The following is a 16,392-nucleotide window of genomic DNA, read 5'->3' on the forward strand; positions in this document are numbered from 1 at the left end:
TCTGCAATTTATGTTAATGAATTGCCTAGAACACTGAAATTGTAAATGATTTGCCCAGGGTCACAGATCCAGTTTGCATCAGAGATAGCACTTAGACTCAGGTTTTCCAAGTCCCAAGGCCAGGTCTGTATTTACTGTGTGATAACTTATAAAAATAAAAAAAGATATCAGTCAGACTCATTTTTTAAAAAAAGATTTGATGAGGAAGAGGTTATTGGACAAGTTAATAAGGATGCTTATACTGATGTGATTTGAGAAGTAGGGCAAGGGAGGTTGTCAAAAGTGGTAAGGGAAATGAGGCAGTATGATGGTAGTTATAACAGCTGAAGGAAATTCTCATCTCTATAAAATCATATTTCCATATACCTTTGACTATTAAGGTTCTAGTTGCAATACTCTGTATAGTTGTAGGATTTAGGGCTGAAACAGATTGTTGAGTTCATTAAATTGAAATTTTTCATACAAATAAAGCCTTGGATTAAAAGACTTGGCAAGTAGTATTTTTCAAAGCACTTTGAATACATATTCTCACGTGAGTAGTCTCACAATAACAACCTTACAGAGGGAATTAGGATTTCAAAGACAAAAGTGAAAATTCTTGCCCAAGGAGATTACAGTCTAACTTGGAGTGGCAACATGTGTGTACCTAAGTGTATATATATATATATATATATATATATGTACATATATATATATATACAAAATAGATTATAAAATCATTGGGGATGAGGAGAAGGCACTGGAAGCTGGCAGAAACTGAGATTTGAAGGAAACTAATGCAGCCAGGTGGCACAGTAGATAGGTCTGATCTGAAGTCAGGAAAAACTGGGTTTAAAATCTTGCCTCAGACCCTGGCTAAATTACTTAACTCTGTCTGCCTCAGTTTCCTCCTCCAAAAAACCAACTGGAGAAGAAAATAGCAAACTATTTTAGTACCTTTACCAAAAACCCCCCCAATAACAACAACAAACCTCAGTATAGATATGGGGTGTGTGTTTGTGTGTATTTACATACATATATATATATATATATATACATATACACACACTATGGGGTATATATATATACATATATGGTATATTTATGGTATAAATGTGGTATATATATATATATATATGGACTTAGTATAGATAAGGGGTATATATATATATGTATATGTATATGTATATATATATATATAGATATGGTAATGAAGTCAGTTGTGACTAAACAACAAACCGGTTTAAAGAAGCAGAGGTGATAGGTGATGCGGTTTGGGGAGAGCCAGTGCAGAGGTCTAGAGAGGCTTGATGGAATCACTTGTAGGAAATTATAGGTAAAAATGGTCTTTCATTCCTATCTGTGACTTGACCCCATTTGGGTTTTGTTGTTTTGGGGTTTTTTTTGGCAGGTATGGGGAAAAGTGAGCCATTTTACTTAACTCATTTTACAGGTGAGGAAATCGGGGCAAACAGGGTTGTTAAGTGACTTAGCCGGGGTCCCCCAGCTGGTAGGTGGCTGGGGCCGGGTTTAAACTAAGTTGAGGGGGGCTACAGGGAGGTGAATGGGGGCGGGCTGGAGAGGCCGCATCATGTCCATTGTGAAGCGCGCTCTGAGGTCACTCGCAGTCAGAAAGGGCGGGGTAACTGGAAGGGCCGCGAGGGGCGAGGCCTGCCAGGGAGCGCGGCCATCCCGGCGGCAGCAGCCCGGCCGGGGCTGGGACCCTGAGCCCAAGCCCGGGCCCTTGCGGCCGGGGAGAGTCTTCCCGCTGGCGCGGCTGGCCCGGGCGACCCCCCCCAGCACAGCGGCTGCACTCCCCCGCCGGGGGTGGCGCCTCCCCGCGCGCGGCAGCCGGGAGCCAGGCCGCCGACTGGCGGCTCCCCGGGGTCAGCCCCGCTCGCTCCGCTCCTGCCAGGGCCCGGGAGATGCCGCGGCCACGTCCCCGCTGAGCCTCCGCCCGGGGCCCCGATGAGGAGGGGGGCACGAGGCGCCGCCCCTTAACCGAGCGAGGTGCACGCCTCGGCCCGAGCCATGGCGGACTTCTCGCCCGCGCCGTCCCTGCGGGAAGGCGGCCCCCGCGCGGCCACCTCGCCGCCCCCGCCGCGCTCCGGCTCGGGCTCCGGGTCGGAAGAGGCCGAGCTGTCCCTGAGCCTGGCCCGCACCAAGACCCGCTCGTACGGCAGCACCGCCAGCGTGCGGGCGCCCCTGGCCGCCGTCTGCGAGCGCCGAGTGCAGCACCGGGTGCGCGCGGGGGACACGCTGCAGGGCATCGCTCTCAAGTACGGAGTCACGGTGGGTGAGGGGAGGCGGGGCCGGGGCCGGGGCCGGGGCCGGGGGGCCGGGGCCGGGGCCGGGGCCGGGGCCGGGGCCGGGGCCGGGGCCGGGGCCGGGGCCGGGGCCGGAGCGGCGCGGGAGGGGGCCCCGAGCAGCAGCCCCCCGAGCGCCCGCGCCCTCCCGGCGGTGGAAGCGCAGCTCCGAGGGTTGGGGCGCCCTAGGAAGGGGCCCCCCGAGAGTGAGTCTGAGGCGCGGAGCCCCCCCAGCCCAGAAAAGAACCGGAGCCGCCTTTCGTGTGTGCGCGCTTCAAAAGCGAAGCAGGGCGGGGCGGGAATTGCCCTGCGGATGATCCGCTGGCCCAGGCTGCTTCCTACCCGAGGCCCGGGGCTGCGAGGGCCGCCCGCGCCGCAGGCTCCTACCTGTTGCCAGGCAGCGGCCCGGGGCCCAGATGTGCCCACTAGAAATTTATCGCCTGATGGGTGTCTCCGGCGTATTGTCCTGCCTTATGACCTTGGAGAAAGCAGACGGACACATTTTTACCTTAAGAAGTTTTTTTTTTAATAGAGTTTCCATGGTGGGTGAAAAACTTTTCCCCCCCCCCCAAATCTCTGCGGATCCCTTTTCAGTGTCCTCTCCTGGAATACTCCAGAAGTCGGAGAGAAGGGAAGAGGTGACCTTAGCCATACTTCACTCTTAAACGAGACTTTTTTCCCAGACCAAAGAACAGAGACTTCTAGGGGTATAGATTTACCAACCTTATTTTTTTATCAGTTAAACACACCCGCAGCGTATTGTGTCTCCAACATGCTGGGAGAATGCTTCCTAATCAAATGAACTCATTATTGTCCCTGTAGGGAGTTCTCTGTGAAGCTCCATAAGGTTCAGTTATTTTATCTGGAATCCCCAGGGTGGGTTTTGGGGTCAGGCCCAGAGGAAGATAAGGAATATGCCGAGTCACCCGAATGTCTTTGTGCTGAATGGATTTTCTTTGATTGTGTGTGATCACAATAAAAGATGAGAAATTCATTGGCATTATTAACCAGGCACAGATTGGAGAATTCCAGAGGGTGCCCTTAATGAAAATTAGCCAAGACACATTGGATGGCCCTGGAACAAGGCCCTTTGAGGAGGCCTGAAAGGCCAAAACTATTTTCATAATAATAATATCTTTTTATTCTTAATATGGTAAATATTCATAGATATAACCCATATAAACAAAAAGCTTTTAGAGGAAGATTACCTTAATAATTGTTAAAAGTGTTTAAGGGGGGGGCAGCTAGGTGGCGCAGTGGATAGAGCACTGGTCCTGGAGTCAGGAGGACCTGAGTTCAAATTTGACCTCAGACACTTAATAATTGCCTAGATGTGTGGCCTTGGGCAACTCACTTAATCCCACTGCCTTGCCAAAAAAAAGTGTTAAGGGGAACCTGAAAACCTAAAAAAAAAAATTTTTTTTTGAGAACTGGTCTCCAATGAAAGGCTCTCTTTAAGTTACTGGGTAAGCTACACCTCTACTAAAGACTTAAGAATTTTTTCCTTCAAAGATCAAGCCCTTGGGAATAGCCTTCAGCATTTATTTTTCTGTTGTAGATTATTCTGGTATTTAGAATACCAGAGTTTATTTAGAATACAGAGTTACTTTGCTGCAATGTGAGGAGATTTCAGGATATATGCTATATATTTATATATGAAAAAGGTTGGTACAGTACACAGGTTACTTACCCAATTTGATTCTGTAATATTTTTTTCTCAGCATCACTTCCTCATTCCATCCTTAGCTTTTATACTCCCTTTAATGAAAGTGAGTGTGTGTGTGTGTTCAAGTCAATAAACATCTAAGGCCTACTGTGTGCAAGACAATAATAGGCCCACCCTGAGGATACAATGAAGGGACAAAAATACCTGTCCTCAAGGAGTATAGTTTACTTTTTTTCCCAAGCCTTACCCTTGATTTTAGGCTAGGCTGTATTGTAGGCAGCTAGAGCACTAGCTCTATAAATATTCTAGGGGACAATGTTCCCAAACAGAAATCCCCCTAAATTGGAATCTGTTTGAATTTTTGTCTTGGGCACACTATCTCAAGCTAGCTACCTTCAGCTATTTCTTGCTCTGAAATCTTTCCTAAACTGATTACCTCTTAGTCAATTAATGTATTCCTTGTTTATTAGGAATTATCCCAATTTCTCTGCTTAGATCCTATTAATCTTCACAGCCCTTCTGTAATTTTCTTGTGTTGCAAATCTGGCTCTGTATTCTCTTTTTAACTCCAAATATGTCAATCATTATGATATTCTATTTACATTAGCTTTCTCCAAGTTCATATTACACACCACAGTAATAAAAAAGCCCAAAAACAACCCCCCCCAAAACAGCACAGATCAAGGGTTTCTACTTTCTGTTTCTTAAAGGGTGGAGTCTATCTCTGAGAAGATACTGTTTATATTCTAAAATGGAAAATGAAATTTGGTGTCTGTAAATATTTGAAGGTTTCAATTGTTGTTGATTATTTGTTTTGGCTTAGTTTGTTTTTATACTTAAGATAATTTAGTTGTAAAAAAAGACTTTGGATTTTAAACATTGGGGATAAAAAAGATAAAAATGAAAATAGATTTGTCCTTAAGAAACTTAAATTCCATTGAGGGGATAAATTTAGTGTAGGATCTTTTAAGGCTTTCCATCAAAATCCTGTTGTCCTTATCAGAAGCCTAACAACCCTACTGGAGATTTGTCTCCAAACTAGTCAAGACCTTTTCATAATATTCAAGCAAGAACATTTCCCTGAGAAAGTTTCTATCTTTGGCTTATCTTTGCTGTTTGAAGAGAGGTATTTTATCTTAGGCCTACTCCCAAGTGTGTCTTTTCTGTGCACTTCAGGGAAGGGGACTCAGCTCTTGTCTGACATGCAGGTTAATCTTTCTTTGTACAACTGAGGGGAATTAATCTGTGATTTTTGAGCACACATATATGATATTTTTGTGCCATAGGATATTCAGGTTCAGATCCCACCTCTGACCAACTCTTCTTCCTTAGAAAGGAAGGTAGAAATCAACTCAAAGGTACTGTTCCTTTCTATTAGGGTATCAGGTCTTTTTAAATTATCCAGTAGATGAACTGTTCCTAGAATGCTGACAGAATGAATTCTCCAGCCCTGACATTACTTTGAATGACCTTATAACTTCACAGTTATTTGACCTTCTTTTCAATAGTCTTATAATGTCCTCATTTTTACTCTGAATCCCCTTCTGAAATAAGGAACAGTCTAAAATATTACAATTCGTGTAATTCATTTTTTAAAAGTCATATTAATAAGCTCATATTTGTTCCATAAATATATAGACTATATAGTAATAAATAATGAATTAATCATTATATGTAATTAATTTGCATCAAATAAAACAGTAATCTCCATCATTTATCATTAGCAACATTTTCAGACATTTTACATCTATGATTATAAGAAAATATCTTGTGGCTAGGAAAATAAATATTAAACTGCTTGATATTAAAAAGTTTGAGACTCAAGCCCACAATATGTAACAGTGTTGTATATTAGTAAGTGATCCATTCTTTGTTTATACACAGACACATCACACCAGAAGCCAAAATGCTTCCATAGTTGCTAAATTATTGTGGTAAAAATATTTGTCCCTTTTTGGTTTCTCTGATTGGCTTTATTCTTTTTTTTTCTTATATATATATATATTCTGACCAAGGTAGAAACTTTGAAAGCAGATAACTTAAGAAATGGCTTTGACAGGTATTAAGAAATTTAATACTAAACCTTACCATCCTTGAAGTGAGCCACAACATATTCAATTGAAAATCAATGAACATGTTGGGAACCCTGAAACCTGAGCAAAAATTTCAAGAGAGTCAACACGTGGCATTCTGTGGTACCTGGGTTCAACTCCACCAGAAATGTTTCCATAGACTTTATACCAAAGGTACTAATGTTAGGTCATGAACTATATCTCCCTATGGATTTGTGCTTTGGAATCTCAGAGGATAAAAAGCATACACTTACTCACACTCAGTACAATTGTGGTTGAGCAAGAGTTTGAAGAAAGCTTACCAATTAGCTCTGATTTTAGCTCAGAGGGATTCTTTGGGGGAAAAATCAACAAGATATAGCTGTGTTAATTTTCAGAAGTCCCAGCCAGGTGACAAGATTTTTTGAGAAATTTTAGTCCAGTTGAGTTGAATCAGCAAGTGTTTTTAAATTGTTTTAAAAAATAATTTCATTTATTTATTTTTCCAGCAACATGCAAAGATAGTTTTCAACAGTAATTTTTTTGGTAAGGTTTTGAGTTCCACATTTTTCTCCCCTCCCCACTTTCTTAGAGAGAGTAATCTATTATAGGTTATTCATGTATAACTGCTTATTTTCATATTAATCCTTACAACAATCCTAGGAGGCATGGGGCAGCTAGGTGTCCTAGTGGATAAAGCACTGGCCTTGGAGGCAGGAGTTCAAATCCTGTCTCAGACACTTAATAATTACCTAGCTGTGTGGCCTTGGGCAAGCCACTTAATTCCATTTGCCTTGCAAAAACCTAAAAACAACAACAACAAAACAATCTTAGGAGGCAAGTGCTGTTATTATCCCCATTTTACAGATGTGGAAATTGAGACTGAAGGACTTGCCTGGCGTCTCCCAATTAGTGTCTAAGGGTAAATTTGAATTCAGATCTTCCTGACTCTAGGCCCAGTTTTTTATTCATTGGGCCATTTAGTTCTTTCCAGCTTATATTTCTTGTAGGCCTTTTTGTTTTGTTTTGTTTTGTTTTGTTTTTTAGGTTTTTGCAAGGCAAATGGGGCTAAGTGGTTTGCCTAAGGCCACACAGCTAGTGTCTGAGATCACATTTGAACTCAGGTACTTCTGACTCCAGGGCCGGTGCTCTATCCACTACTGCACCTAGCCACCCTGTGAAGGCCTTTTAAAAGACCCATCTATCCTATAGTCCAGGATAAAAGTTTAAGTGACTTGTGCCCAGGATTATATAGCTAGTCTAAGTGCCTGACTCCAAGGCAGTCCCTCTCTTCATTAGATCATTATATCTCTTAATCGGATACATAGAGGGTTTTACATTTTTAAACTTCCATCTTTTATCATCTTTGTCATTTTGCTGGGTGTGAGATGTAAACTCAGGTTTGTTTTAATTTTCATTACTTCTATTAGTAATTTGGAGCAGACTTTCATGTGGATGTTGATTGCAGTTCTTTTTTGGGTATTCATAAACCATGACCACTTATCTCTTAAGGAACAGCTTATGTGTTTGTATCATTTCCCAGCTTGTTCTAAAATCAGAGTTCTTTATCAGAAATAGAAGACATTTCCTCCTCTTCTAGCTGCTCCAGCTTTGTTCCAAGTCATGTCTTCTGAGTGAGGCCCTGTAATCAGGAGTGCACTAAGTGAATGTGAAAGACATAAGAAACCGGGGTAAGAGCCAAGCCAAGCCTTGGAGCTAAGCTTGAATGAGACATTTCTCTGCCTGCAGACATCTTCTCCAGCCAGGGCAGGGAGGATGACACGGAGAACACCTGAAGATGACCTAGTGTCATCTGCAAGGTCTCATAACATGAAAGGCATGGGTACACTTAGGGGAAATTGTTTACCTCTGAGGCGTCATTGTTCCTACTCAGAAAATCTTGAAACTGTATGACGCCATCTTCAATAATCTGATCCCCCTTAAAGCTAGATGTGTCTTCCATCAGAATTTATTTCTGTCTTATTTCTTCATAGTTGTTTGTGTTTTGTCTCTGCTCAATCCCTTGAGAGGAGGGGCTGTTTCTTGTCTTTCTTTGTATCTTTCTTGTATCTTCAGTAGTGAGAGATTTTGCTTAATAAATAATGCTTGTAGGGGTGGCTAGGTGGCACAGTGGATAAAGCACCGGCCCTGGAGTCAGGAGTACCTAGGTTCAAATCCGGTCTCAGACACTTAACAATTACATAGCTGTGTGGCCTTGGGCAAGCCACTTAACCCCATTTGCCTAGCAAAAAAAAAAAGGAAACCATAAATAATGCTTGCTGATGGACAACATGAAGGCCCCTCATAGCATCAGTTAATTGGTTCAGACTACTCCTAAAACACATTTGTAAATGTTTAACTATTTTGGGAAAAGGAAAAGAAAGGAGATTTAAGGGTCTTTACCTCATCTAGATTGTTTTCATAGCACAATATGGATCATGTAGTAGTCTCTGTAGACACATTGATTAATAGATAATGTTGAAAGCAACCTCAGATGCCGGCAGAGCCCTCCCTCCTAGCTCAGAATCAGGCCTTGCAGGGAAATTGACTCTCCAGGCAACTACTGTATTGTTACAAAAAGACAGCAATTTCTTGTTGGAAAACAGGAAAGAAATGCAAAGTGTAGAAAGAGAAGGAAGAGAGAGCCCTAGTCAGAAGAAATCAACCTGTTTTCTGAACTAAGGTAGCACTTTTCCTTAAATTTTGCCACACTTTCACTTTCTGTATTATGTTACAGTTTCATTTTGGTGTTCCCTTCCTTCCTTTCCCTATTTAACAATAAGTTCCATTAGGGCAACAGCCTGGGTCTGTCTCATTCTTTGTATCTGTTTAATTTAGTTTAGTCTTTTTTTTTTTTTTGGCAAAACAATGGAGTTAAGTAACTTGCCCAAGGTCACACAGCTAGGTAATTGTTAAGTGTCTGAGGCCGGATTTGAACGCAGGTCCTCCTGACTCCAGGGCTCTATTCCCCTGCACACCTAGCTGCCCCCTTTGTATCTTTTTCACCTCTTCCTCTCTCAACATTTTACCTTAAATATGTGTGTGCTTGTGTGTGTGTGTAATAGCAATTAAATTTGAGAATAATGATGTCCAGATCCAGCACAGCAACTCTAACTAAAACCTTAAATTGTCTTTTCATTCAAAAATTCCTAGAGTAAATAGAGCTTTATTAAATATATTAATATTTAATATTAAACATTATCTCATTAAACATATAAATTTATAAAATTTATATATAATAGAGCCTTATTTTAAGTCATCATTGATACTGTTTACCATTTTATCATTTGTGCATATTTGATCATAATCTTTTTTTACAGTTCTTAGCATATAAGGATTACATAGATATAGCATCATAAGGATTGTTGATAAAGCAGTCCTTAGTAAATCCACTCAGACATAGTACAACTAAGACTAATAAGGATCTTATTTAAGTGGGTGTATATGATATATTTTGAGTGTTTAAAAAATGTCTCCCCCTTTCCTTTTTTAGAAACTTTCTTGATTTCTGTTTTCTCAGAATAAAACTACTGTTCCTCACTGTCCTTTGCTTTAAAAAATTACTTTTAACATACTGTCTCCTTGCTTTAGGAGGAAAAAAAAATTAACCCTAGTGAGCATTCAGTCAGTTGCTTTATGAGCTATTTACTCTAGATAATAGAATTTTAGAACTATAAGGACCATTAGAAATCATCTAGTTTAAAACTCTTATTCTATAAAAGAGGGAAACTGAGATGCCTTCTCTTCTAGCAGAGAAGTATTTTGCCCAAGAGAGTAAATGATAGAGTTGGAATTTGATCTTAAATCTTGATTCCAGTTCTAACATTCTTTCCTTTTTGGTGGATAATGTCAGTCTTTTTGTTATTCTTTTTGTGAGATGCTTCCATAGGTCTTATATAGACTTGTTTAATCTTTACTTCTTAAATGCTAGATTTGGGCTAAATAAACACTATGATGGTATATTTACAAATCACACTTTTAAGTGGATGTTTAATTTTAATAAAAGTCTATAAAATGTCCATTAAATAATTATCAATAGGCCAGTCATGATGGCACTTGCCTGTAATCCGTTACTGGGGAAAGTTGGTAGATGACTCGACTTCAGGAATTCTGTGTAAGGGTAAAAGGGATCCAGTGTGGGACCTAAGCCTGGCATCAATGGGGATGGGAGGAGGGAAGGCGGGTACATAGGTCAGAAGCAGAGCAGGTTAAAACTTCAGTAATGGGAATGGACCTTGAGTGGTTGCTGTCCTTCTAGTTGGGGTGAGATCAGGAGACCCAAGTCTCCAACCCCCTCCCCTCTCCCTCCCCCATCAAATGAAAAACACCTATTATTTGCAGTATAGACATTCTTCAGTAAGACATACTTTTTTTTTAGCTTTTTGACTGTTCTCATCCCTCTTTGATAGATTATCATCTATTTCTGCTGCCTTGAGATGACTATCTTCCATTGGTCTCTTCTGGACTGTTTTCCCTCTCTACCATCTCCATGATCTAATTGCTTCTCTCTATGGGAATGATTGCCAAGTCTGCAGATCAAGCCATAATCCCTGTCTTAACTCTAGTTCTACATCACCACAGGATAGATCTCTTTTCCATGATCATCTCAAACTCAGTATGACTAAACCAGAACTTATTATCTTCCCTAAATCTCTTTCCTCCAAACCTCCTTACTTCTAAAGAGGGCACCTCCATCCTTGCCTTCATCCACATTCATAGTTTTAGAGTCCTACTTAACTGTTCCCTGTCCCTTAACCCCCATATCTCATCATTTGCTAAATCTTTTCAGTTCTCAATTTTATCCCTTTCTCTCAACTACTGGTCTAGTTCAGACTCTCAGCACTTCTTTAATTCACCTTTAACACAGCTACAAAATAATTTTCTTCAAGAGCAAGTCTGGATTAGAAAAATGTAAATTAAAACAACTATGAGATTCCACCTCACACCTAATCAGATTGGTTAAGATGACAAAAAAAGGAAAATGATTAATGTTGGAGAGGTGGTCGGAGGATTGGGATATTGATGGTGGAGTTGTGAATAGATCCAGCCATTCTGGAGAGCAATATGGAACTATGCCCAAAGAGCAAAAAAACTGATCATACCTTTTGCCTAGGCCTATATCCAAAAAGAAATAATAAAAAAAATGGGAAAAGTCCCACATTTTCAAAACTATTTGTTGTGGCTCTTTTTGTAGTGGCAAAGAATTGGAAATTGAGGGGATGTCCATCAATTAGGGACTAACTGGACAAGTTATGATATGTGAGTGTTATGGGGTGCTATTGTTCAATAAGAAACAATGAATGGATGGACTTTAGAAAAGGATGGAAAGAATTACATGAACTGATAATAAGATAATAATAATAATAATATAATAAGAGAGGGGAGTAGAACTAAGAGAACCTTGTACTCATTAATAACAACAACACAGTAAATTGATCATATGTGATGGATGCAGCTCCTCCCAGCAGTTCAGAGAACTAGGACAGCCCTGGGAGATCTGTTATGGACAAAGTCATCCACATCCAGTGGGAAAAAACCACCACCAACCAGAAAAACCCCAGAGAATCTGAAGGATAATCTGTTTACTTTTTAAAAACTTCTCTTATGTTTTTCCTTACTAACCTATGGTCTTCTTTCTTTTTGCTTAGTCCTAATTCCTCATATAAAAAAATTACTATTATGTAGGCATGTTGAACATGGGTGAATATGTACAACTTTTATACCACTGTTTGCCACTGAGGGTGGAAAGAGAGGGTGATCAAAAACTATTTACTTTTGAATATGCAGGTGGATGAATATTGAAATGCTTTTCATGACATGTTGTTGTAAAAATAAAAATAAAATATCAAGAAGGTCTGACCATGTTACTCCTACTCAAATAGGCTGGCATTTCTGACCTCCCACAGTCTGGATCCCATCTACCTTTGTAGCCTTATTTCACATTTCTCCATTTCAAGAACTCTATATTCTAGTAACACTGGTTAGATTATGAAAGGCTTTGAATATCAAACAAGATTGTATATTTGATCCTGGAGGATAGGGAGCCACTGGAATATATTGAGTTGGGGGAATGTGATCAGACCTACACTTTAGGAAAATCCCTTTGGCAGCTGAAAGGAGTAGGGATAGACTTGAGGTTGATATATACCACCAGCAGTCTACTGCAATAGTCCAGCCTTAAGGTGATGAGTGGTGACTGTCACAGCACAAAAGGGGGGACACAAGATGTAGCAAAAATGAAATTAGCATGTCTTGGCAACAGATTTGATATGGGATGGGTATATATATTGTACCTTAAATTGGCACTTAATAAACACTTGTTGAACTAAATTGGTTAGAAAATAACATGTTCTAGTCAGTTGAGTTATTAATTACATAATTTGAAAATTACAGATTTAGAGAATCAAAATATATTAAATATAAAATATATTAAATATTTCTCTGATTCTAAAGGTACTTCTGGTCATTGCAATGTCTGATAATAGATATTTCCAGTAAACCTAATAAAGCTTGTAGTTTATTCTCCTGTGGTTTGGAAGATTAGTGATTAGCTTGTCTCAAATGTCACACAATAGTTTCTCTTTTTTTGGGGGGGGGGCGTTGCAGGGCAATGGGATTAAGTGGCTTGCCCAAGGCCACACAGCTAGGTAATTATTAAGTGTCTGAGACCAGATTTGAACTCAGGTACTCCACCTTAACTCCATTGCCTTGAAAAATCTTAAAAAAAAAAGTAGGAGGTAATAAGTCATGGATAGTAAGATAACTACATAGGGTAATAAGTGATAGAGCCATGATTCAGATCTAGGTGTTTGGTTTTTTCCATATCCAGAGCTTTTTCCAATACAGCTCTCTGCTTCCTGATCCAGAAAGCTGATAGGATCAGATAGCTCCCAAAGTCCTCATGTTCTGTATATTGGAAAAATGATGCCTACCATCTGTGGAGAGATTTTTTTTTAGGTTTTTTTTTTTTTGCAAGGCAATGGGGTTAAATGGCTTGCCCAAGGCCACACAGCTAAGTAATTCTCAAGTGTCTGAGGTCAGATTTGAACTCAGGTACTCCTTACTCTAGGGCTGGTGCTCTATCCACTGTGCCACCTAGCTGCCCCTGTTGAGAAATTTTTTTAAAAAGGTTTCAGGAACTTTGAATTGTTAGAAATAATAAATTATGACTGTCATTCTTTGTAATTGTTTGAATTTCATAATTTTCCCCCCAATCTCGCTTCCCTCCCTACCCCCCCACAGAAGGCAGTCTGATAGTTTTTCCTGCATTCTTTTTAAATCAATCTCAACCTACTGTACAGAAGTAACAGTGAAAGTTTTTATTGAAAGAGGTTGCCATTTTGAAGTCAACCCCCTTTTTTACTTACCAAAGTTTTTTATTTTTCCATTACACATAAGCTTACACTTTTACAGTGGTCTGTTTATAGAAAGGAGAAACTATTTCCAATACAGCAAACATTTTTTAGGTGCTTACTGTTTTAAGTGTTACAATTAGTAAAAAAGAAAATCCCAGCCCTCAAGGAATTTACAATCTAATGGGAGGAGACAACACACAAAAGGAGGAAGGGAAGGGCTGGATTGGGGCTTGCTAAATGAATAGTAGAATTTGAACTTGGGGTTTTTGGCTCCAAAATCAGTGATCTTTCCTGAAACTATACTGAATGTTGTAGACATGAGGGGCAGAGAGTGTGGCAGATAGGCCATAGGCCTGAAAAGAAGATGAAACTTGGGCTATATGACTCTCAATTAAAGTACCTGCAGAAGTATTAAGTATGATTTATGTAGATTATCTAGCAATTTACTTTATGTTGTTTTTGTTTTTGTTTTGTGCTAATTCCTCCTAAAAGCTATTTCTTCCTTTCCTTCCCCTCTCCCACAAAGAATATATGATGTGTACTTTTATCAATTTCTCTCCCATTCACACAAACAGATGGGAAGGGTATATATAAGAAAATGAGATTTTTTTTAAAATGAAAGTAATTTTATTTTGAGAATTTGATGACATCATATAAGATAATTGGAGAAACTCTGGGTTGTTGGAAAACAGATTGGGAAATGCAGATTTAGAATAATCGTTGCAGATAATTTTTCTCTTTACCTACTTTACTGAAAATACTAATTTTACTGAATTTAAGTATATGTAATTCGCAATTTCCTTTTTTATATATTATAGATGGAGCAAATAAAAAGGGCCAATAAACTATTTACCAATGATTGTATTTTTCTGAAGAAAATTCTGAATATCCCTATTATATCAGAAAAACCTTTATTCAATGGATTTAATTCACTTGAATCTCCTGAAAATGAAACTGTGGACAGCAGCCATCTTTCTCAGGAAGAAGTGATAGTAGGAGTCCAAGAAGAGGACATCTCTCCTGTTCCTCAGGATGCTGATATCCAGTCCATTCAGCCTGAAGAAGTGTCTGCCAAAGACTTTCTACAGAGACTAGATTTGCAGATCAAGTTGTCAACACAGGCAGCCAGAAAATTAAAAGATAGCAGGTAATAATACTCTTTGAAATGTCAGAGCCTCTGTGACCAAAGAATAAGCAAGTTTTCTTCTTGCTTATTTAAATCTTTTCTTTTCCTCTTTGAAAATTAAAGCTCCTTGAATGTGAGAAGTACATTTGGACATATGAATTCTAAATCATGTCATTGCAGCCAGTTTAAGGCTTCCCTGTTTACTTGCTGTGGTCTTTATTTTTAATTGTTTTATATAAATGTCAAGACTTTTTAAAATTTATTTTTTTATTCAGGAGCACAATGCATGCCAATATGTTGAGTCTAGGAAAGAGGTAAGAAAATAAACTTCTTTTTGGAAGGCTTCAGTTTCTTCATCTGTAAATAGGGGGATTTGACGAGATTACTGACCTCTAAGGTCCCTTCCAATTTTACATCTCCCAGAAATGGAGATACTTCACTCAGTCTGAATTCAGGAGACCTGGATTTTTTTTGCAAGGCAAATGGGGTTAAGTGGCTTGCCCAAGGCCACACAGCTAGGTAATTATTAAGTGTCTGAGGTCAGATTTGAACCCAGATTCTCCTGACTCCAGGGCCAGTGCTCTATTCACTGCCCTGCCTAGCCGTCCCTGAGACCTGGATTTTAATTCCAGCTCTACCATCAACTCACTGTATGACGTTTGGGACAAATCACCCAGCTAACCTCTCTGGCCCTTGTCTTTTGAGGGAATTGGAATAGGTGACCTCTTTAGGTTCCTTCTCATTCTAAAGTTCTGTCATTTGTAAGTGGTCAGTGCTCGGGCAGAGTTTGCCATTCTATTTTAGGAAAACAATGTCTTAGAGGTTGGTGGTGGAATACAATTTTTTCTTCTAGGAGCAAATGCAGGAATGGGAATATTTCAGAAAATTTAGAGCATTAATGGAAAAAATAAGATTCACAAAACAAATGTTTACAGTTCACTATAACCTTCTATACAACACACCTAGATACAACACTGCTTTTCCTCAAAAAGTAGAGAGAGGGGGGCAGCTATGTGGTGCAGTGGATAAAGCACTGGCCCTGGAGTCAGGAGTACCTGGGTTCAAATCTGGCCTCAGACACTTAATAATTACCTAGCTGTGTGGCCTTGGGCAAGCCACTTTACCATTTGCCTTGAAAAAACCTAAAAAAAAAAAGTAGAGAGAGGTATAGATTGTTGTTCAGTCATTTCATTCATGTCTAACTCCTTATGACCCCATTTGAGGTGTCTTGGCAAAGATACTTGACAATTCCTTCTCCAGATCATTTTACAGATGAGGAAACTTAGGCAAACAGTTAAGTGACTTCTCCAGGGTCCTAGGTACTTGTTTTCAAATATTTGTCTTCATATATTCATAGACTATCTAGCAAGCAGTTTTGTAACTTTTCAAATTATCTGTGTTGTTTTTTTTTTACCCTTAGAGATGATGATAGTCCCTATGCAACATCCCTCTACCACAGTTAAATGATTAATAGACAAGACTTGGAAGAAGAATCATTTGGATTTTAAAGAGGAAAACTGAAGATTAAGACAACTCTCTTTTGGATTTCCTTTGCAGATTTTTTAAAGTTAGGCACTGGTAATTTCACTGACTGTAATTGCACTGAAACTATTTGTCCTTTTCTGCCTTCTGTAACTTGATATCCTCATTATGGCATGATAAAGTAAACTTACATCCCTGAGCTCACCCTTTTGTAAGATGGTTTGATCTCTAGACTGGCTTTTGTAAATACTTAAAGCGTTAAAAACTTCCCAATTTAAATAGTCAAGGTAAAACCATCATCTATCTTTGGAAAGTCTAATAGAAAATAATTGCTCTTTTAGTGAGACTGAATTTGCTGTGTGTTTATAATATCTGATGTGAAATATATATATATAGATATATATTTAGGTATGTATTACATATATTG

General features: G+C 39.5%; 1 protein-coding gene across 2 annotated transcripts; it reads left to right on the top strand.

Moving 5' to 3' along the window:
- The first annotated feature begins 1,616 nt into the window (after positions 1 to 1,616).
- LYSMD2 (LysM domain containing 2) lies at positions 1,617 to 16,169 on the top strand. Of its 2 annotated transcripts, none has more exons than XM_074234678.1 (3): positions 1,617 to 2,271; positions 14,176 to 14,504; positions 15,904 to 16,169. In XM_074234678.1, exons 1-3 carry the CDS (start codon positions 2,011 to 2,013, stop codon positions 15,944 to 15,946), a joined length of 633 nt encoding a protein of 210 aa, XP_074090779.1. In that variant the 5' UTR covers positions 1,617 to 2,010; the 3' UTR covers positions 15,947 to 16,169. The 2 variants fall into 2 exon arrangements, with proteins under 2 accessions (XP_074090779.1, XP_074090780.1); XM_074234679.1 differs by having other exon boundaries at positions 2,177 to 2,258.
- Positions 16,170 to 16,392: the final 223 nt, after the last annotated feature.

This window comes from Macrotis lagotis, chromosome 4, assembly GCF_037893015.1.
Source record: "Macrotis lagotis isolate mMagLag1 chromosome 4, bilby.v1.9.chrom.fasta, whole genome shotgun sequence".
Lineage (NCBI taxonomy): Eukaryota > Metazoa > Chordata > Mammalia > Peramelemorphia > Peramelidae > Macrotis > Macrotis lagotis.

What these genes read in the sequence shown, in the direction of transcription:
- LYSMD2 (XM_074234678.1), top strand. Translation starts at nt 2,011, where the DNA reads ATGGCGGACTTCTCGCCCGCGCCGTCCCTGCGGGAAGGCGGCCCCCGC. An exon ending in CTCTCAAGTACGGAGTCACG is followed by an intron (nt 2,272 to 14,175) that starts GTGGGTGAGGGG and finishes TATATATTATAG; the next exon opens with ATGGAGCAAATAAAAAGGGC. An exon ending in AGAAAATTAAAAGATAGCAG is followed by an intron (nt 14,505 to 15,903) that starts GTAATAATACTC and finishes TTTTACCCTTAG; the next exon opens with AGATGATGATAGTCCCTATG.